Source organism: Acomys minous (genome assembly GCF_964271855.1).
Source record: "Acomys minous genome assembly, chromosome: 20".
Taxonomy (NCBI): Eukaryota; Metazoa; Chordata; class Mammalia; order Rodentia; family Muridae; genus Acomys; species Acomys minous.
Genome location: NC_140502.1, coordinates 9,102,563 through 9,124,407, shown reverse-complemented (window position 1 = coordinate 9,124,407; position 21,845 = coordinate 9,102,563). Strand labels below are relative to the sequence as shown.

Sequence of the window (21,845 nt, the reverse complement as noted above, 5' to 3'; positions counted from 1 at the left end):
AATCCAACCCTGGTTGGTGCTGCAGGATGTTTCCCTATGTCATGAGATTAGAACAAATGACAGCAAAAGTCCACAGCAAGTTGTAAGACAATAGCTTTAATTTGGTGAAAAGGATACTCCCCACCCCCACCCCATGAAACCAGTCCTTTCACTTCCACTCAATTTACAGTGACTCCTGATATGTACCTGATGGCACTTCTCCAACTAGACCACTGCATTTTCCTAATAAACCACCCTGAATTCTCGTATTTATTTTCTGGTCCCTAGATCCACAAAAGATGCATTTTTGTCTCTCTGTTCATCTTACATCTCCATGTTGAATCTTTCTCCAGCTGTGACAATCTTTAAACACCAAAATTCCAAGGACCACAAGGACCAAGCCAGCCATCCCCATCCTGATAAGATTCTCCACTGTGTGATGGTACTGTGTATCTAGAGCTGTGGTCAAAGAAAGCAGGGAAGATCAAAGTCACCCAAGTATAATTAGACATCAAAACATTTGGACCAGCTTTATGACTGAGTAGTCTCCTTACTCCCCTGTCTATGCTTTGGATCTGTTTTGTGATTCAGTGATGTCCTCATCAGACTCTAATAACAGAAGAGATGATACAAAATTGATACTTAATTAGTACTTAAGAATTCTTAGTGAGTCTTGGAGATCAACATCCTGTCTAATAAATGCACATTAGGATATATGCATAACTTCAAAATGATCTAGTACAAGCTCTTTCCCTGGAGTGCCATGATTCCTTCCGGTTTTCTTATTGGATTATTCACAAATATCACACTGTTTGAGTTTCAACTTGGGTCTAAACTTCAAGTTTAAATAAACCCTGAGAACGAATAATTGGTGAAGAAAATCATCTTTCATTTCTGTTCAAAACTAGAGAGACCTCTATGCTTGCTGTCCAGTCTGGGGAATGGAAACATGAAAGGTAATTCCCCTAGGAATGGATCTCCATGGAATCATTAGGTGAAGATTTATTGTCAAGATTGCTCCTCAATGGCACTCAGAGACTATCTTCTCTGTATTCACCACATCTGGTTCCTATTGTCCTTTATCATCCATTCAGCATCTCATTAAATGAGTTTAATAGTTTAAAACACCTGCAATGTAAGTCACACGGATATGAATACACTTATATCGGTATTTTAATATATGATGTGTACACCTAACATACCAGCTGAAAATAAATATCCAAGGACATGGTCATTGTATGTTATTAGTAGGGATAAAGTTTCATAACATGTAACCATATATATATAACTACATGTGTTTAGACACAGATATATACATATCTATTTTTGTAACATTTAATTATTGGCATGCATGTTTGAATTAATGAATATTAGTGTAGAAAACAATTGTTTTCACAGAGACAGAGGCAATTGGCAGTCTTCACATTAAGTCAGATAAATCAGATGCAACACACAGCACATGGCTTTCTTATCCTTGAAGCCTAAGTTATTTGTGGGTTTGTGGAAGAGCAAACATAAACATACAAAAGACTGAGACACTGAGATATAAATATGAATGTCTTGTGGAGGAAGAGAGGGAGACAGAGAAGGGAGTAAAAGAAGAAAGGAGGGAGAGGGGAGTATGGCCTCTTGTATGAACATGTCCCTGTAAAACCCATCACCATGTACATTGATGATTTCAACTAAAGACCGCTGTTAAAAGACTTGCTGTCACTTTTACCACTAAATGAAACACACTAACTGAAAAGGCATGGCATGGGGGTTTGAATTTAAAAAACGGGCCCCCTAGGCCCATGGGGTGTGGACATTAGGAGGTGTAACCTTGTGAAAGATAGTGTGTCTCACTTTCTGCTGCCTGTGGACACAGATGTGGAACTCTCTGGTTCTTCTCTAGCAGCATGTCTGCCCGCATGCGACCATGGAGTGGAATGTCAGGTTTGAATAAAAATGGCCCCTAAGCCTGGCCTGGTGGTGCATGCCTGTAATCTAAGCACTAGGGGAGGCAGAATCAGGCATATCTCTGTGCATTTAAAGACACCCTGGTCTACAAAGGGAGTCCAGGGCTACAATGAATGACCCTGTCTCAAAATAAAACCACCCCCTCCAAAAAAATCTAATCCTGAGAAACACACCAGAGAAAAATTTTTCCGTGTCAAGTTCTCCAGAAGAGAATTCACCAACCCCATGCATAGCATGATCCCCACCCCCTACTCTCCCACCCTGCTACACAGTCCTCCCTTAGATCTCTGTGAAGAGCTGCCAGGCATGATGCAATTGGATGAGAAGGTCAGGGGAATCATTTATATGCTTCTCCGAATATTACTGTTCATCAAGTTACCTCTAGCCTCTGAGCCTCTGGGTTTCTGAGGACCATGGTGGGATCCCTGCCCCATATCCAGTACATTAGCCACAATATACAACGTGATTAAGGAGTGAAGACTCATATGCTCTGAGAATCTTCATGCACTCTGGGATGGAACAACCTCCCTAGACAGGAAAACCTACAACCTTTATTGGAATAAGCTCGAGAGACCTAGTGAACTGTGACAAATAAATTGAAGGGATGTTGTGTGGAATGCTACCCTAATTATCTCATCTCTTCCCAGTCTTATATCCACACTGAATCTCCAGACTCTTCCTGCTGCCTAACTTGAATCTTCTAGATTCCCATGAAAAGGGTGGAGTGGCTATTAATTGAGAAACAGCAGTTTATTTATTAATATCTGAAAAGGAACCTTTTTTTCTTACTACTAGGTGAACTTACTCCTAGCCCAACCAAGAACTTCCTGGGTCAAGAATCCTGGGTGACATTCTGAGGACACGACAGTCTGGATCACCTTACCTGAGACTTTGATTTCCACAGGAACACTGGGATGTGACAACAGGTAAGGGAATGAGCTATTAGAACCGAAGCACACATAGGTACCCCCAAGGGCTGGGGTCACAGCGCTCAGAGAGAATTCTGCCTCACGTTGTGGATCTTGGAGTTTTGATATTTGAATCATGGAAGGATATGCAGCTCCTTCCTTGAACAGAAAGAAAGTGTCGACTGGGGTTGGTGATTGACACAGCAGGGTCACATTCTCTCCTGAGGACACATTGGTGCCTGAACGCACTGAGAGAGTGGGTGTATCAGGAAGATGTCCTAGAGAGGAATAACATGAGTGATGGGCTATGATCATTGTTCTGAGGCCACTTTCAGAATCTAGTCTCTATATTTGCACAGACAATCTCGCATCCACTCCCTTGTTTCTAGATCTGTTCCTCCTGAGATGCTCCTCATCATCTTGAAGATCAACCCCAGGCCTCCTCCCAGCTGAGCCTGTGCCTTGTTGACTCCCTAATGAATGAATCACTTTCCTCACCTTTGATCAGGATATCCAGAGGGTCACTGGGTGCTGACCACTCAGAGTAGAAGTTTTGTGCACCATGGCATCTGTACTGGCCACCAATGGAGAAATTCACAGAGCCTAAGGGGAAGTTGACATGAAAACCTCCAGTCTGTGACCGATGAGTAGAGAGCTGGGGGAGGTCACTTCCACCATCTTTGGACAGAGCAAACCTGCTGTAACTGATCTCAGAAGAACACTGCAGGGTGAGGTTTTCTCCAGGGGCCAGGACAGTACCTTGCAGGCTCAGTAGGGAAGGCTTCCTTGACAGCCCTGAGACGACAGACAGGAAGTCATCCAGATGGATCTGAGAGTACATGCCACCTCTCATCCTGCTCTGACAATATCATCACTTCCCATACTTTGAGCCTTCGTAGGTAAGAGCTCTCATCAGCACCCCTCGTGTCCCACAATGCTTCTGACATTAGCAGGCTTATGATAAATTGTTTCAAGTATCAAAACACAGCTAAATAAAGAGAGCTCCTTACCTGAAACATGTATCTCCAGATCATTACTGGCCACTGAAAACACATATGGAGTATTTGTATAGTATCCATAACATCTAAATGGCCCCTTCTTGGGGGATGGCACAGAGATATTAGGAAACAGAGCCTGGAACTGTCCTGCGGATTTCAAATTTGCCTTTTCGGACCTGAGGAATTTCATATTTTTCCCAGTCAACTTAAACCAGTCATATCCTTTTGATGAGACACACTGAAGGGTCACATTATCACCTGCGGTCACTACAGGCCTGGGCAGGGCTGACAGGGTCGGTTTTTCATGGTAGGCACCTAGGAGAGGAGAAGGCAGGCTGCTTTGAAACACTTCCCATGTTGTCTCCAGCAGATGATCTCTGGATGAACAACACTGGGAGAGTATTTCCCAAGGAAAAAGACAAGGATTGTGATTTTAGTGTCTTTTCACCTGCCACCATTTGCTGAAAGGTATCTGTGTACTCTCTCCACCCAAATGAGTTGGAAAAGTAATGATTATATTGCCATATATGCAGGTTTGTCAAAGAAGCAATGGAGAACTTTGTCTTACTGTTGTGGTCTATTGGAGTCTCTCTATCCCTCAGTTCTGGGGTTCACTCTTTTTTTTAGCAACATAAATAAAACTTTTATTTTATTTTTATTTTTTTTACAAACTAAATTTTATTTTATTTTTTTATTTATTTATTCTTGTTACATCTCAATGTTTATCCCATCCCTTGTATCCTCCCATTCTTCCCTCCTTCTCATTTTCCCCTTATCTCCCCTCCCCTGTTCCTGAGGGGGATTTCCTCCACCTGTATATGCTCATAGGGTATCAAGTCTCTTCTCGGTAACCTGCTGTCCTTCCTCTGAGTCTGGGCTTCACTCTTTATGCATCACATACAAATGGGATTCTAGAGACCCTTCACACTATATCATTACAGAGCTCCCTGTTACGATGAGAGAGCACACATGACCCAAGATGGTGAGTTTCTGAAGGTTCCCAGCAAAGAAGAAAAATGCACATCTTTTAAAACAGTCACATAGAGCAGATCACATTTGCAAGTGACAGGTAGAGCTGTTTTACAATAGCAGAAGAACACATTTAAAATAACCTCTGGACTCATAGAGTACAATGTCATCATTCATCAATGCTTCTGCCCCTCAAGCATAGCTATGTCATACATTCTATGACATTGGGTTCAGTAGCTCTGTGTCCAAGCACCCAACACACATCAGGTCCTTACCTGGAATCTGATGTCAGTTGTAATATCATTCACAGTAAAGTATTAGGCTTTCTAACCTGAGAGCTAAAGCTCTAGGTGGTTACTGGGCAGTGACCAAAGGCATGAACTACTCAAGAAATAGCCATAGCATGTGAACCTCCAACTCCAGTTGGGAGTCACAAGGCTCAATGTGAACTCAGCACTGGATGAGCCGCTGCACACACACACACACACACACACACACACACACACACACACACACACACACATATATATATATATATATATATATATATATATATATATTCAAAACTGAAGCACTTCTCTTCTTCCATCATTAGAATGAAACTGTTATATGCCTGTTGTGAGATACACAGAAGGGTCACATGCCCTCCTGAGATGACAGTGTGACTTTACAGGTGTAAACTCCTAGGAGAGAAGAGGAACCCTATTATGTGAAATCATACAGTAAACCATTTCCCAGTTCTTCTAGGATTGGAGAAGAAGAAACTACTGTGAACACACTACTTTCCACAAAGTAGATCCAAAGGTTGAGAGAGTGTCCTCTCACCTGTCACCACCAACTCCAGCGTGTCACTGTGATTTGACCACCCAGCAGAATTGTAACAGTAACAGCGATATCGCCCTGCATTATCCTTTTCCATGGATCCTATGGAGAACTTGACCTTGTTACGACGTTGCTTTGGAATTTGGCTATACCAGGGTGCAGGGCTTCCTTCTTTATACAGGAAATATATTTGGGTATCCATGGTCCCGTTACACCAAATGGTCAAAGGATCCCCTGAGGCAATCACAGAATTTGGCTTTGCCCACAAGGTAGGTTTCTTGAGGGTACCTACAAGGAATTAGGAGAAGTAGTGGGGCTATGAACAGTTCTAAAGTAAAGACAAAACTTATTGCTGACAGGCAACAAGGATGAGACTAGATAGGCTGTGATCACATGGTGGGGAAGGAGGTCCCCTTCTGTCAAAGACCTAGGGAAGGGAAATAGGGTGAGAGAGAAAGGGGGAAGAACAAGAGCACACAAGTGAGGGGATAACAATGGGAAAGTAATCTGAATAAATTAGTTAAATAAAAATAACAATCATTGCTATGAAATTTACCCCTGAATATCAATTGAAGCAGTAAGGCCATGGGTAAGTCAATAACTCTCTTGCCATTCCCAAGTTGAATTATCACTATCCCCTGCCCTCTGTTACTGAACAGTGAGTCTTACAGTCAAGTGTCTCAGGATTACTGAGATCTCAGCTTCAAAGTACACCAGTCTCATCACTGAGCATTTGTTTCAGGAGCAGTGTGACTCAGAAGAGTCTCAGGCTTCCTTACCTGAGACCAGGAGCTCAAGGGGGTCACTGGCATTTGACCACACATGAGGATTAGTAGTGAAATAGCCAAAGCATCTAAACGTCCACATTTCCGTAGAGGTTATTGGACCCACTTGGAACCTGGCCAGATTCACCCCAGAGTATTCATGTTTGGAACTGTAGATTTTCTGATCATCCTTCCTTAAAATGAACCAGTCAAATTTCTGATCTGAGGCACATGAGATGAACACAGTCTCTCCTATCTTTACAACAGGGTTTTCCAGGGCCAAGAGGGTGGGTTTTTCATAGACTCCTAGGAAAGATACATATGGAATAATAAATGAGCTTATACAGAACACATTGTCCCCCATGGATAGGCTGTGGTATGTAATTGTATTAGACAAGTGTTTACTTGAGTATAACATCTGGATCTAAAACCCCTTAGAGCACTCTCACCTGTAACCATCAGCTCCAGGGGGCTACTTCGTTCTGACCACCCAGCAGAGGTGTAAGAGTAGCATTGATATCGCCCTGCATTCAGTTGCGTCACAGATGAGATGGTGAAATTTGCCTCATTGTTGTGGCCCTTTTTGCTCTGTGCGTACCAGGATTCTTGGCTTTGCTCTCTATATATAACATATATTTGGGTTTCATTGGTCCCCTTACAACAGATGGTCACAGGGCTCCCGGATGTCACCGCAGGACCAGGATGAGCCTGGATGGTGGGCTTGGGGAGGGTTCCTGCAGAGAAGTAGAAAAACAGGAGGAATGTGTTAGGACAGTGGCTCAAAGAAGGTCACACTTGCAAAGGACACTTAAGCTGAACTACAAAAGCAAAGGGACACATAAAGACACTACTCTAACCTGGAACTTGGCTTCCACTGTTAATATCAAGCCTTATTTCAACATTTCAGGTCCATCTGTATCACACATTCTGTGACACTGGTTTAAGAAGCACCAAGTCTCAATCACCCACCACACAACAGGTCCTGTGTCACCAGGGAGAGGATAGATCTTCCTTACCTGAAACCAAGAGCTGTAGGTGGTTGCTGGGCTTTGACCACAGCTGGGGGCGGTTCATTTTATAGCCAATGCATATGAAACCCCATCTCTCATTGGTGGTCACAGGGCCCACTTTGAATATGGCCTGGAATATCCCAGTGGTTGTATTTTGTGAGGGCACAGTTGTGGAGACCTTGGAAGTTCCCTTCATTAGAATCAACTTTTCATATGCCTCTTGTGAGTCACACTGAAGGGTCACATATCCTCCAATGCTCACGGCAAGGATGGGAAGGGCTGAAAGGGTGATGTTACCAGGGAGATATCCTAAGAGAGGAGAGGAAGCCCTTTCAGTGGACTCATGTGGGAAGCATTGTTTTCCTCTTCTGACATTTGAGAAATAAGCCCCAAGTGAACATATTCCTTTACTCATGGCAGATCCTGGGGTTGGAGGAGGGTCTTCTCACCTGTCACTACTAGTTCCAGGATTGTACTGTTTTGTTCTGACATGTCAGTAGGGTTTTTACAGGAACACCAATATAGACCTGAATGGTACCATTCAATTGAAGAGATAGAGAACTTGGCTTTCTTCTTGGTATCAGGAAGGGTTGTTTGTAGCAGGTTATCTGGACTTCCTTCTTTGTAGAGATAGTACTTCTTAAAATGTAATGGCCCTTCACAGAAGATTGTCATCTGGCTCCCAATAGCTACCACACTGCTTGGCACCACCCTGATTGTGGGTTTGGAGAGTTCCCCTGCAAGAAAATCGGCAGCTGGGTCCAAGGACTTCTCCTCAGATGCCAGCTCTCAGACCCAGTATGTTTCAGGCATCCCAAGAGTCAGTGCATACCTGCTGTTCTCCATCTCTGCTGCTCAGGAGTGACATGTAGTCCCCACAAAAGATGTCCAATCTCAGACAGCTAAGCAAACACTCACCTGAAAGTGCAGGGTTCCCGGAGACCAGGCTCAGTCCTGCAAGAGAGTTACCTCTAAGTGTTCGCTCTGAATATGAGCAGACCTTGCAATTGCAGATGGTTTCTGAGCTGTTGAGACATTGATGGACGATGGCATGGGTTTAAGGTGCATTCCCTCTCAGACCAGAATTCACCCTCTTAATCTTCGCATCTCACCAAGACACAGCAGGGCAGTGAGAGTGGGAGTCATGGCATCTTCCAGTTGCCAGAGATGGCAGATATTTCGTCTTCTTGTTGTAAGAATCCACACAAAGTGTATGTCCTATTCAGGCTCATTTCTTCTTTGTGTCATGAGGACATCATCTTATCAGGCTCTGAGGAAGAGGAACTAATCTTGTGTGGTGGCTGGCTGCTATTTCCCCAGTTCTGTGCTGGGTTGGCATGAAGATTATGTGGCTTCAGTATATTAGTTTTTCTTTACTTTTGATTTTGTTTCTGACAGAACATCTTGAATCTTATTCAGGTCTCAAATTCCTCATTCTATTTCCTCAGCTCTCTGTGGGTGGGCATTACAAACACACCCACATTGGGCTTTGGTCTCTTGATGCAGATCATCACCACTTTACCCATGTCCATCTGCCTGAATGGTCCCAATCACCAAAAACTAGGACTAGACACAAACACAAACTGGCCATCTTCCTGGTCCAGCACTTTCACATGAGGAGGCTTAGAGCTGGTGGCACTTTTTCTGTCGAAGCTTCTTCTTGGTTCTACTTATTCAAACAGAACAAACTAATGGCCAGTTGGCTACCAGGCCCTTGAGATGATTTGGGGATGCTATGTAAACTTTTCTTGGGGATATATAAACAATGCCCACTCATTAATGGTGAGACACGTTGTGCAAAGACTCCACACAAATCCAACTGGTGAACTAATGGTCTATGTTAGGGTCCATTACAAATGTGTGACCCTCTCTGCATATCTATTCAATATAGTAATTGAAGTTTTAACTAGAGAGATAAGACAACTAAAGGAGATCAAAGGGATATAAATTGAGAGGGAAGAAGTCAAATATTGCTATTGGAAGATGATATGATACTATACATAAGTGAACTAAAAATTTTACCAGAGATCCTACAGCTGATAAAAACATCCAACAAAGTAACTGTATACTAAATTAACTCAAAATATCAGTAGTTCTCCTCCATTGAAATGATAAACAGGATGAAGTATAAATTCCCGAAAACCACCCTTCACAATAGCCATAAAATAAAATATCTTAGTTTAATTCTATCCATTTAAGTGAAAGACCTACATGATATGAACTTTAAGTGTCTGGAGAAAGAAATTGAAGAATTTTTCAGAAGATGGGAAGATGTCCCTTGCATGTGGATCACTGCGATTCACATACTAAAAATGACCATCTTTTTTTTCCCAGATATATATTAATTTATTAATTTGTCCTTGTTACATCTCAATGGTTATCCCATCCCTTGTATCCTCCCATTGTTCCCTCCCTCCCATTTTCCCATTATTCCCCTCACCTGTGACAGTTCCTGAGGGGGACTTCCTCCCCCTGTATATGCTTTAGGGTATCAAGTCTCTTCTTGGTAGCCTGCTGTCCTTCCTCTGAGTGCCATCAGGTCTTTCCCTCCAAGGAAAATGGTCAAATATGAGGCACCAGAGTACATGAGAAAGTCATATCTAACTCTCCACACTACTGTGGAGAATGTTTGACCTTTGGCTAGATCTGGGTAGGGGTTTAAAGGTTATTGCGTGTATTGTCCTTGGCTGGTGCCTTAGTTTGAGCGGGACCCCTGTGCCCAAATCTGCCTATCATAATGTTCTACTTGTAGGTTTCTAGGACCCTCTGGATCCTTCTACTTTGCTATTCTCCCATGCTTGTCGCATGTAGAGTCCCAGTAGAATGTACTCCCCACTGTCCCAGTTTTCTGGTAATTGAAGGCTTTCATGTGACATGCCCCTTGGGCTAATATGCAGATATAAGTGAGTATATACCATTTGAGTCTTTCTGCTTCTGCGTTAACTCACTCCTTATGATCATTTCTAGCTCAGTCCATTTATCCACAAATTTTGGAAATTCCTTGTTTGTAATAGCTGAATAGTATTCCATAGTGTATATGTACCACAATTTCTTTATCCACCACCAAACCAAATAACCCAGTTGAGAAAGGGGCTTGGAACGAAACAGAGAATTCTCGACAGAGGAATACCAAATGGCGAGAAACACTTAAAGAAATGCTCAACCTCCTTAATCATCAGGGAAATGCAAATCAAAACATCTCTGAGATTCCATATTACACCCATTAGAGTGGCTAAGATAAAAAATTCAAGCGAAACCACCTGCTGGCGAGGATGTGGGGAGAGAGGAACACTCCTTCATTGCTGGTGGGAATGCAAACTAGTACAGCCACTTTGGAAATCTATCTGGTGCTATCACAGAAAAAATGGGAATAGTGCTTCCTCAAGACTCAGCTAGTCCACTCCTTGGAATATACCCAGAAGATGCTCCAGCGCACAACAAGAAAATTTGCTCAACCATGTTCATAGCAGCCTTATTCATAATACCCAGAACATGCAAAAATGACTATCTTACCAAAAGCAATATACAGATTCAATGCAATTCCCAGCAGAATTCCAAAAAATTCTTTACAAATCGGAAAGAACTATACTCGTCCTGTACAGTAAAAGAATGTCTGGAGGCATCTGTATCCCTCCATTATCTCATAGTGTAGTACAGAGTAATAGTAATAAAAAATACATATTTTGTAAAAAATGAAAAATTTAGCCAATGGATTCATTTTGAAAACCAAGGAGTAAATCCATACATCGATGCACACTTGCATTTCAACAAAGGAACCAAAACATTACAACGGAACAACAACAAACAAAGAATCATCAACAAATGTTGTTGTTCTAAGTGTATGTTTGCAAGTAAAAGAATGCAAATATATCCATACCAATCACCCTGCATAAAACTGAAGTCTAAGTAGATCTAAGACCTCATGATAAAAGTAGAAACACGAAATTTGATAAATGAGACAGTAGAGAATATCCTTGAATGCACTGGCAGAGGACACAAATTCCAGAACAGAACACCAGCAGCTCAGGCACTAAGATCAACAAGCAATAAATGAGACCACATGAAACAGAAAAGGTTCTGTAAGGCAAGAGACACCATCAAAAACAAAAACTGCCAGGCTACGAAATTGGAAAAGATCTTCACCAACCCTGCATCTGTCAGAGGGCTTATATCCAAAATGTATAAAGCACTCAAGAAATTAGACAACAACAAATGAAATAACCCAATTAAAAATGGTGTACAGAGCTAAATTAGAGAATTCCTGACAGAGGGACACCTAATGGCCAAGAAGCACTTAAAAAATTGACCAGCATCTTTAGTCATCAAGAAAATAAAAATGGGAGGGATCCAAGATGGCGGCGAGCAGTTTGGACCGTGTTTGAAAGCTCCAGTGAACAATTCAGGGAATTGCACAGATTTCTGAGCCAGGAACACCAAGGTCCCCATACCACGGCAGCAGAAGTGCTCCACGGTTCGTAGGGACCAGGGTGCAGAGGACCTGCTTGCCCCTGCACATGGGAGGAGCATGGACTTTCTCAGTTCAGAGCAGCAGCAGCAGAGACAGCAGTGCCATCAGCGGCACCAGCGGCACCAGTGGCTCCAGTGGCTCCAGCGGCACCAGCGGCAGTGGCTGAGGTTTGCAGCTCAGAGCCTTCCAGTGGAGGCGATTGGTGTGGTGGACAGTGGGAGTTGCTGTGGGAGAGGGGAGTCTGGACAGGATTTGGGTCACATGGTGCCTTGAGACCCAAACTGGACTCAGCAGACAGTTCAGCCCCAGAGTCCTGGGTTTGCTCAGTGAGCTGTGCCGTGGAGAAGCTGGCTCAGCTCAGCAAGCAATTCTGCCTGAGGCACAGCTCCCCTGCTGTGATACAGGCTGGGCAGTGTGCTGACTTCCACCCTAGGCTCCAGCTCAGGGCAGCTGCAGTTTTCCTACTGTGACACAAGCTGGGCAGAGCACTCTGTTCCACCCTAGGCGCTTGCTCAGCACAGTCGTAGTTTCCCTGCTGTGACACAAGCTGGGCGGAGCACTCAGTTTCACCCTAGGTGCTTGCTCAGCACAGTCGCAGTTACCCTGCTGTGATGTAAGCCGGGCAGAGCGCTGACTTCCACCCTAGGCGCTTGCTCAGTGCAGTCGCAGTTTCCCTGCTGTGACACAGGCTGGGTGGAGTGCTCAGTTCCACCCTAGGCCCTTGCTCAGTGCATTCGCAGTTCTGCTGTGATGCAGGCTGGGTGGAGCGCTCACTTCTACCCTAGGTGCTTTTTCAGTGCAGTCACAGTTCTCCTGCTGTGGCAGACGGTCCAGGCCCTGAGAAACTAGCTGAGCTCAACGCGTAGTTCGGGCCCAGTATCCCTGGCTGGACTTGGCAGGGAACCCAAAAGGCTGTGGATACCTTGGCCTGATCCAACGCTCATTCAGAGACCCAGAACGATTACAGGACCCACAGCAAAGGGGAGCTGAGGATCACGGGCTGTGAGAGCCCAAAATGACAGGGCTAACCTCCTGACATCCACACCAGTGAAGTATCAGGGCTTCCAGCCTACAGAAATCTTGAGAAAACAAGTGAATCTATCATCAGACTCCCTCCACCCAACTCTGGAAGTTACCCAACAAAAACAGAGACGGCAAGATGTCTAAAAGACAGGGTAAAAGCATACGCAAAACACCCAAAACAACATGGCGTCTCCAGTTCCCAGCTATCCCAAAGAAAACAACCCGGAGAACTCAAATACAATGGAAACACAAGAAAATGACCTCAAATCCTTGGTAATGAGGATGATAATGGAGGAAACAAATAAAATTCAAAATCAGATGCAGGAAGATGCAGCCAAGCAGGTGTGAGACATAAAAGAAGCACATAGAGTGGAGCTGGAAATTTTTCAGGAAAATGTAAACAACCAGATGAAAGAAATAAAAAAATCTGTTCAAGATATGAAGATGAAAATGGATTCAATGATAAACACACAGACAGAAGAAAAACGATAACGTGAGGCCTCAGAGAAGAAGGCGAATGACACAGTGCTGCCTTTTCTAACAGAATCCAAGAGATGGAAGAACGAATCTCAAGTCTAGAAGATACAATCACAGATCTTGAAGCAACCATTAAAGAAAATGCCAAATCTGGAAAACTCCTGACACAAAACATCCAAGAAATTAAGGACACCATGAAAAGAAGAAATCTGAGGATAATAGGCATTGAAGAAAGAGAAGATATCAGACTCCAAGGCCCAGAAACTATTCTCAACAAAATCATAGAAGAAAATTTCCCCAACCTAAAGAAAGAGATGCCTATAAACATACAAGAGGCATACAGAACACCAAATAAAATTGACCAGAAAAGAAAAACTGCCCATCACATAATAATCAAAACACAAAACATACAGAACAAAGAAAAAATATTAAAAGCTGCAAGGGAAAGGGGCCAAATAACATTTAATGGCAAACCGATCAGGATTACACCCGACTTCTCAGCAGAGACCATCAAAGCCAGAAGGGCCTGGACAGAGATCTTGCAAAGCCTAAGAGACCACAGATGCCAGGCCAGACTACTTTACCCAGTAAAACTAGCAATAAGCATTGATGGAGAAAACAAAATATTCCATGACAAAACCAAATTCAAACAGTACCTATCCACAAATCCAGCTTTACAGAAGGTACTAGAAGGAAAACTCCATCCCAAAGGGTCAAGTTACAACCAAAACTACTCAGGAAATAGATAACTATACCATGGCAAAAACACAATCACACGAAAGCTCGACTGGAACCAATATCAAAATGAAGACTCTTAATAGTAACTGGTCATTAATATCTCTCAATATCAATGGTCTCAATTCTCCAATAAAAAGACACAGACTAACTGAATGGGTGCATAAACAGGATCCAACATTCTTCTGCATTCAAGAAACACATCTCACCCATAATGATAGGTATTACTTCAGGATAAAAGGTTGGAAAAAAATATTCCAAGCAAATGGTCACAAGAAGCAAGTAGGAGTAGCCACTTTAATATCAAACAAAATAGACTTTCAACCAAGATTAATCAAAAGGGATGAGGATGGACACTTCATACTCATCAAAGGTAAAGTCAACCAAGATGACATCACAATTCTGAACATCTATGCTCCCAATACAAGGGCACCCATATTTGTAAAAGATCTGCTAAAAAGGCTTAAACCACACATCGATCCCCACACAATAATAGTGGGAGACTTCAACACCCCACTCTCACTGAAGGACAAGTCATCGAAACAGAAACTAAGCCGAGAAATAACATCATTAACCAAGGCCATGGGTCAAATGGATCTAACAGATATCTACAGAACCTTTCACCCAAACAAGAAAGAATATACCTTCTTCTCTGCACCCCTTGGAACCTTCTCCAAAATGGATCACATCGTAGTTCACAAAGAAAGCCTCAACAGATACAAGAGGATTGAAATAATACCTTGTATCCTATCAGATCATCATGGGCTTAGGCTGCAATTCAACAACAACAGAAATAACAAAAAGCCTACACGGATGTGGAAACTAAACAACTCTCTGCTAAATGACACCTGGGTCAGGGAAGAAATAAAGAAAGAAATCAAGGAGTTTCTGAAATTCAATGAAAATGAAGGAACAACATACCCAAATTTGTGGGATACATTGAAAGAAGTGCTAAGAGGAAAATTCATAGCACTAAGTGCCTTTAAAAACAAATTGGAAGCATCGCACATAAACACCTTAACGACACAACTGGAAGCCCTAGAAAAGAAAGAAGCAGAAACACCCAGAAGGAGTAGACATCTGGAAATAGTCAAACTTAGGGGTGAAATTAACAAATTAGAAACTAAAAAAACAGTCCAAAGAATCAACAACCCAAGAGCTGGTTCTTTGAGAAAGTCAACAAGATAGACAGACCATTAGCCAAACTAACTAAAAGGCAGAGAGACAGTACTGAAATCAAAAAAATCAGAAATGAAAAGGGAGACATAACAACAGACACTCAAGAAATACAAAGAATCATAAGATCCTACTTTGAAGGCATATAGGCCACAAAATTTGAAAATCTAAGGGAAATGGATGCTTTTCTTGATCAATTTCACTTGCCAAAGTTGAGTGAAGAACAGATAAACAAGCTAAATAGTCCCATTTCCCCTACAGAAATTGAAGTAATCATTGATAGGCTCCCAACAAAAAAAACCCAGGGCCAGATGGTTTCAATGCTGAATTCTATAAGACCTTCAAGGGCGAGCTAATTCCGATACTCTTCAAGCTACTCCAAAAGATAGAATGGGATGGAACATTACCAAACTCATTCTATGAGGCCATAGTCTCATTGATACCTAAACCTAACAAAGACTCAACAAAGAAAGAGAATTTCAGACCAATTTCTCTGATGAACATCGATGCAAAAATACTAAATAAAATACTTGCAAAATGAATACAAGAGCACATCAAAGATATCATTCATCATGACCAAGTAGGCTTCATTCCAGGCATGCAGGGATGGTTTAATATATGGAAATCCACCAATGTAATCCACCACATAAACAAACTGAAAATAAAAAAAAACAGGATCATCTCTTTAGATGCAGAGAAAGCATTTGATAAAATCCAACACCCATTCATGTTTAGAGTTTTAGAGAGATCGGGAATACAAAGCACTTTCCTCAACATAATAAAGGTTATATATAGGAAGCCAATAGCCAAAATCAAAGTAAATGGTGAGATACTCAAGGAAATTCCTCTAAAATCAGGAACAAGGTAAGGCTGCCAACACTCTCCATATCTCTTCAATATAGTACTTGAAGCTCTAGCCAGAGCAATAAGACAACAAAAGGAGATCAAGGGTATTCAAATGGGAAAGGAGGAAGTCAAATTATCCCTATTTGCAGATGATATGATAGTCTACATAAGTGACCCTCAAAATTCCACCAGAGAACTCCTACAGCTGATAAACACCTTCAGCAAATTGGCTGGATACAAAATTAACTGAAAAAAGTCTGTAGCCTTCCTATACACAAATGGCAAGCTTGCAGAGGAAGAAATTAGGAAAACTACACTCTTCACATTAGCCACAAGCAATATAAACTACTTAGGAATTACTCTAACTAAGCAAGTGAAGGACTTGTTTGAAAAAATTTCAAAACTCTAAAGAAAGAGAGTGAAGATGACATGAGAAGATGGAAGGATCTTCCTTGCTCATGGATCGGGAGAATTAACATAAAAAAAATGGCCATCCTACCAAAAGCAATCTACAGATTCAATGCAATCCCTATCAAAATACCTACACAATTTGTTAAAGACATTGAAAGTTCAATTCTGAACTCCATACGGAAAAACAAAAAACCGAGAATAGCTAAAACAATCTTGTACGAGAAAAGGTGCTCCTGAGGAGTCTCCATACCTGATCTCAAACTGTACTATAAAGCAATAGTAATTAAAACAGCATGGTACTGGCACAGCAACAGGCTGATTGATCAGTGGAATCGAATCAAAGACCCAGATATGAATCCACACACATAGGGTCACTTGATTTTAGACAAAGAAGCCAAATCCATTCGATGGAAAAGGCATAGCATCTTCAACAAATAGTGGTGGTCTAACTGGATGTCTATGTGTAAAAAAATGCAACTGGACCCATATTTGTCACCTTGTACAAAACTCAAGTCCAAGTGGATTAAAGACCTCAACATAAAACCAGAGACATTAAGTCACTTAGAAGAAAAAGTGGGGAAGAGCCTGGAACATATTGGCACAGGAGACAACTTCCTGAACAGAACACCAACAGCCCAGACATTAATGTCAACAATTAATAAATGGGACCTCATGAGGCTGAGAAGCTTCTGTAAGGCAGGAGACACTGTCAAGAGAACAAAGCGACAGCCTACAAACTGGGAAAAGATCTTCACCAACCCTACATCTGACAAAGGTCTGATATCCAAAATATATAAAGAACTCAAGAAATTAAGCACCACCAAACTAAATAACCCAATTGAGAAACGGGGCTTGGAACTAAACAGAGAATTCTCAACAGAGGATTATCAAATGGCTGAGAAACACTTAAAGAAAAGCTCAACCTCCTTAATCATCAGGGAAATGCAAATCAAAACAATGCTAAGATTCCATCTTACACCTATCAGAATGGCTAAGATCAAAAATTCAAGCGAAACCACCTGCTGGCGAGGATGTGGGGAGAGAGGAACACTCCTTAATTGCTGGTGGGAATGCAAACTAATACAACCACTTTGGAAATCTATCTGGTGCTATCTCAGAAAAGTGGGAATAGGACTTCCTCAAGACCCAGTTATTTCACTCCTTGGAGTATACCCAGAAGATGCTCCAGCACACAACAAGAAAATTTGCTCAACCATGTTCATAGCAGCCTTATTCATAATAGCCAGAACATGGAAACAGCCAAGTGTCCCTCAATAGAAGAATGGATAAAGAAACTGTGGTACATATACACTATGGAATACTATTCAGCTATTAAAAACAAGGAATTCCCAAAATTTGTGGATAAATGGATTGAGCTAGAAATGATCATAATGAGTGAGTTAACCCAGAAGCAGAAAGACTCAAATGGTATATACTCACTTATATCTGCATATTAGCCCAAGGGGCATGTCCCACGAAAGCCTTCACTTACCAGGAAACTGAGACAGAGGGGAGGACATTCTAGTGGGACTCTAGATGAGGGAAGCATGGGAGAATGGCAAAGTAGAAGGATCCAGAGGGTCCTAGAAGCCTACAAGTAGAACATTATGATAGACAGATTTTGGGCACAGGGGTCCTGCAAAAACTAAGGCACCAGCCAAAGACAATACAGGCGGTAAACCTTAAACCCCTACCCAGATCTAGACAATGGACAGAACACTCTCCACAGTAGAGTGGAGAGTGGGATAAGACTTTCTCACATACTCTGGTGCCTCACCTTTGACCATGTCCCCTGGAGGGAGAGACCTGGAGGCACTCAGAGGAGGACAGCAGGTTACCAAGAAGAGACTTGATACCCTATGAGCATATACAGGGGGAGGTAATCCCCCTCAGGAACAGTCATAGGGGAGGGGAATAAGGGGAAAATGGGAGGGAGGGAAGAATGGGAGCATACAAGGGATGGGATAACCATTGAGATGTAACAAGAATAAACCAAGAAAGGAGAAAAAAAAGAAAATACAAATTAATATCTTTGAAATTCCATCTTACACATGTCAGAATGGCTAAGGTCAAAAAACTCAAACAATGGCTCTTGTTGGTGAAGATGTGAGGCAAGAACATTCCTCTATAACTGGTGAGAGTGAAAACTTGTACACAAACATTGGATATCACTTTGGCAGTTTCTCAGAAAATTTATAAAAGTTCTACCTCAAGATACAGCTACACCTCTCTGGGGCATGTTCCTAAAATATGCTCCACCATAGCGCAAGGACGCTTACTCAGCTATGTTCATAGCAGCTTTATTTATAATCACGAAAACTAGAAACAACTTAGATGTTTCTAAAGCAACGAATGGATAAAAGACACTGTGGTACATTTACACGATGGCACACACCTCAGCTAATAGTAACAATAACACCATAAAATGTGCAGGCTAATGCATAGACCTAGAAAGGCCATACTGAGTGAAGTATCCAAGACACAGAAATACAAAGATGGTACGATGGTATGTACTCACTTATAAGTCAATAGTAGCCCAAAAACTACAAGGTAAATCATGTTATAATCCGCAGATCCAAACAGGCTAAATAACAAGTAGGGGACAAGGAAGGACCATTAAATCACTTTGAGAAGGGGAAGCAAAATAGACACCTGGGATGGATGGTGGGAGGTAACTGGATGAATAAGGGGAGTGGGAGGGGAGCAGAAGGAATCATGTGTGGGGAGGATCATGGGAGAGAGAACGGGAAGCTATTGTGCGAAGATATATGACTGGGACAAAAGCTAGAAATCAAGGACAATTGAAACTCTCTGGAGTCTGTGAGAGCCGCTTTAAGTAAAACTTGTAGCAATAGGGGATATAGAACATGAACCAGTCACGTCTGTCTCGTAACCAGGAAAGGCGTCCAATGCAGAGATGGGGATAACAAACCAGACAAAAAACTCTCAAACCACAATTTTCCTGTCTATAAGGTGTGCAGGGATGAAATGGGAATAGAAAGTCATGGATTAGCCAACCAAGGACAGGCCCATCCTGAATCCATGCCATGAGAGAGAGCCCACCCCTGACACTATTAAAATTATTCTGCTATACTCGAAGACAGGAGACTAGCAGGACTGTCATCTGAGTGGGTTCATCCAGCAGCTGATGAAAACTAAGAAAGTGGCCCAAGTCCTAAGAGTAGCTGGAACTCAGGATATCTTCTAGAAGAGATGGGGGAAGGATTGAAAAGGCCAGAGAAGTTGAGGGCAGCACAAGTAAAACCTACAGAATCAACTAACCTGGGCCCATAGAATCTTACAGAAACGGCAACACCAACCAGAGAGCATGAGTGCCATGGACCCAGGTACCCTACACATGTGTAGCACATGTAAAACGTGGTCCTCCAGTGGGACCGAAAACAGCAGAACCAGGGTCTGAAATTGACTCTATTGTTGACCTTTGGATCCTTTTCCCCTTCGATCCCTTTCGCCTAACTGGGATGCCAGTCTATCGTCAATAGACCAAGATGTGTCCAGTCCTATTACAATTTGATATGTCAAAGGAGGTTAATATTCATGGGAAGTCTCCTATTCTCTGGATAGGAAGGAGGAGGGCATAGGGTAGGATGAGGGAATGAGAAGAGAGAAGGGATGAGAAGCTCCAAAGAGGAAGGAAATATTAATTAAAAATTAATTTAAAAGAAATTAATTAATTAATTAATTAAAAATGAAAATAAGAAATTTGTGGTCAACTGTTTTAGGTCTTACTATGTAAGTCCCGGTGTCCTGGGACTCATTATGTAAACCTGGGTATGTGGGAATAACAGAGATTCACTAAGAAGCAATGGACTGCCAAGTGTTGACATAAGAGCATGTCCCACATTGGAAAGCAGTGTTGGTAACTTTTCGGTGGTTTGCTATCAGCCCATTTTCATGATAGTTATGAGTTTGGTAGTGCTTATGACCTTAAAGTACACAGAGTCTATTAAATTTCTGACCTTTTTACAATCTACTTGAGGTACAAGTGGTTTTCAGTCATATAAACATAACAGTTAAAGGACCCCTCTCTAGTCTCATGAAATACACATTGTTCACACATTAAGGGAACACAGTAAATGTCAGCAAAATTATGAGGCAAAAAAACAGATATGGAAGTTGAAGTTCCAAAGTGCAGAAGGCTCCGTGTTGAAATCTGCTTAAATTAGCTGATATTTTTGGAATATGTAAATCCAACCAAGACAACCCCATCTGCCCATCATCTGGAGAGGATCCTGCTTGCTGTGTGACCAAATGCTAGAGGAGCTAGAAGGAAATACCAAGGTACAGAACGGGGAAAAATGCATTATGGGCATTGAATTTGGTCCCAACGTATTCTAGTCAGAATTCATCAGTTGTTGCAGGATATTTGTTCACATAGTGAACTCCATAATTATGAACTGTAAAAAAAAAGAAATCTGTTTCTAATTGTGGTACGACTCAGCCTTGGACCCTAAGGGCTTTTTGTTTTCTGTAAACAAGTAATTGTGGTATGGGTCAGCCCTACATCACGCCTTTAATCCAACAGCTAAATAAATTCTACTGCAGGTAAAGCAGCAGAGTAAGGAACTAGCCTGAAGGAAAAGAACGTAAATCAACAGAAAAGACGGACATTGAATTGCAAGGCATTTAAGACAGCATGGAGGAGAAAGGGAACTTTTTTCTTGAACTTCTGGGTTCTGCTGGGTAGGAAGGTCAATTGTGGGCACTCTCTACCTCTCTGAGGTACAAGGCATTCATGCCAGCATCTAGCTCCTGAATTTTCATTGGGAAAATCAAAATTCTGAGATTTGGGTTTTTAAAACACACCTGTCTCTGTCATTGGGAGCTAGAGTAGTCATGTAGGAGGGTGATGCTCATATTTATGTGAGGATATTCTTTATGTGTGACTTTAACCTCCCTTCAAAGGCACTTCCACACTTGGAAGTCCAGGTCCCAGCAGATTGACATCATCAGCCAAGCCTGGGGCATGAAATCCTTCCTTGTGATATCTGAACAAACATTTCTTCATGCCCGATATGGAACTGGTGATAGACCTAAGTGAGGATAAGAAAAGTCCAACGTGGTGAACCTAAAAGCTTTAGAAAATTATTTATAGGTATATGGGTGACTATTTGTTTACAAGAACAAAAATTGCTCAGTGACAGGTGAGTCATCTAATTCAACCACAGAATGGGAGACAGCTCACAAAACCTGAGAACCTGGCATGCCCTTAGCAACCTGGAGGTCACACAACAGCATCAAATGTATCCTTTCTAGGCAGCACAGTGGCCGGGAGACAA

The 21,845-nt window shown here is 42.1% G+C and overlaps 2 protein-coding genes across 3 annotated transcripts in view; both read right to left on the bottom strand.

Annotated features, from left to right (window-relative positions):
* LOC311591278 (leukocyte immunoglobulin-like receptor subfamily A member 5) overlaps positions 1 to 21,845 on the bottom strand; it is a 99,201-nt gene that overhangs the window by 52,524 nt on the left and 24,832 nt on the right. The gene's annotated exons all lie outside the window — the stretch shown is intronic.
* Positions 112 to 8,710, bottom strand: LOC311591270 (leukocyte immunoglobulin-like receptor subfamily A member 6). Its single transcript, XM_084770722.1, has 11 exons — positions 8,522 to 8,710; positions 8,328 to 8,363; positions 7,859 to 8,146; positions 7,416 to 7,718; positions 6,849 to 7,133; positions 6,415 to 6,705; positions 5,639 to 5,923; positions 3,857 to 4,159; positions 3,345 to 3,641; positions 2,822 to 3,124; positions 112 to 438 (listed from the first exon to the last, which is right to left on the bottom strand). Exons 1-11 carry the CDS (start codon positions 8,553 to 8,555, stop codon positions 299 to 301), a joined length of 2,565 nt encoding a protein of 854 aa, XP_084626848.1. The 5' UTR covers positions 8,556 to 8,710; the 3' UTR covers positions 112 to 298.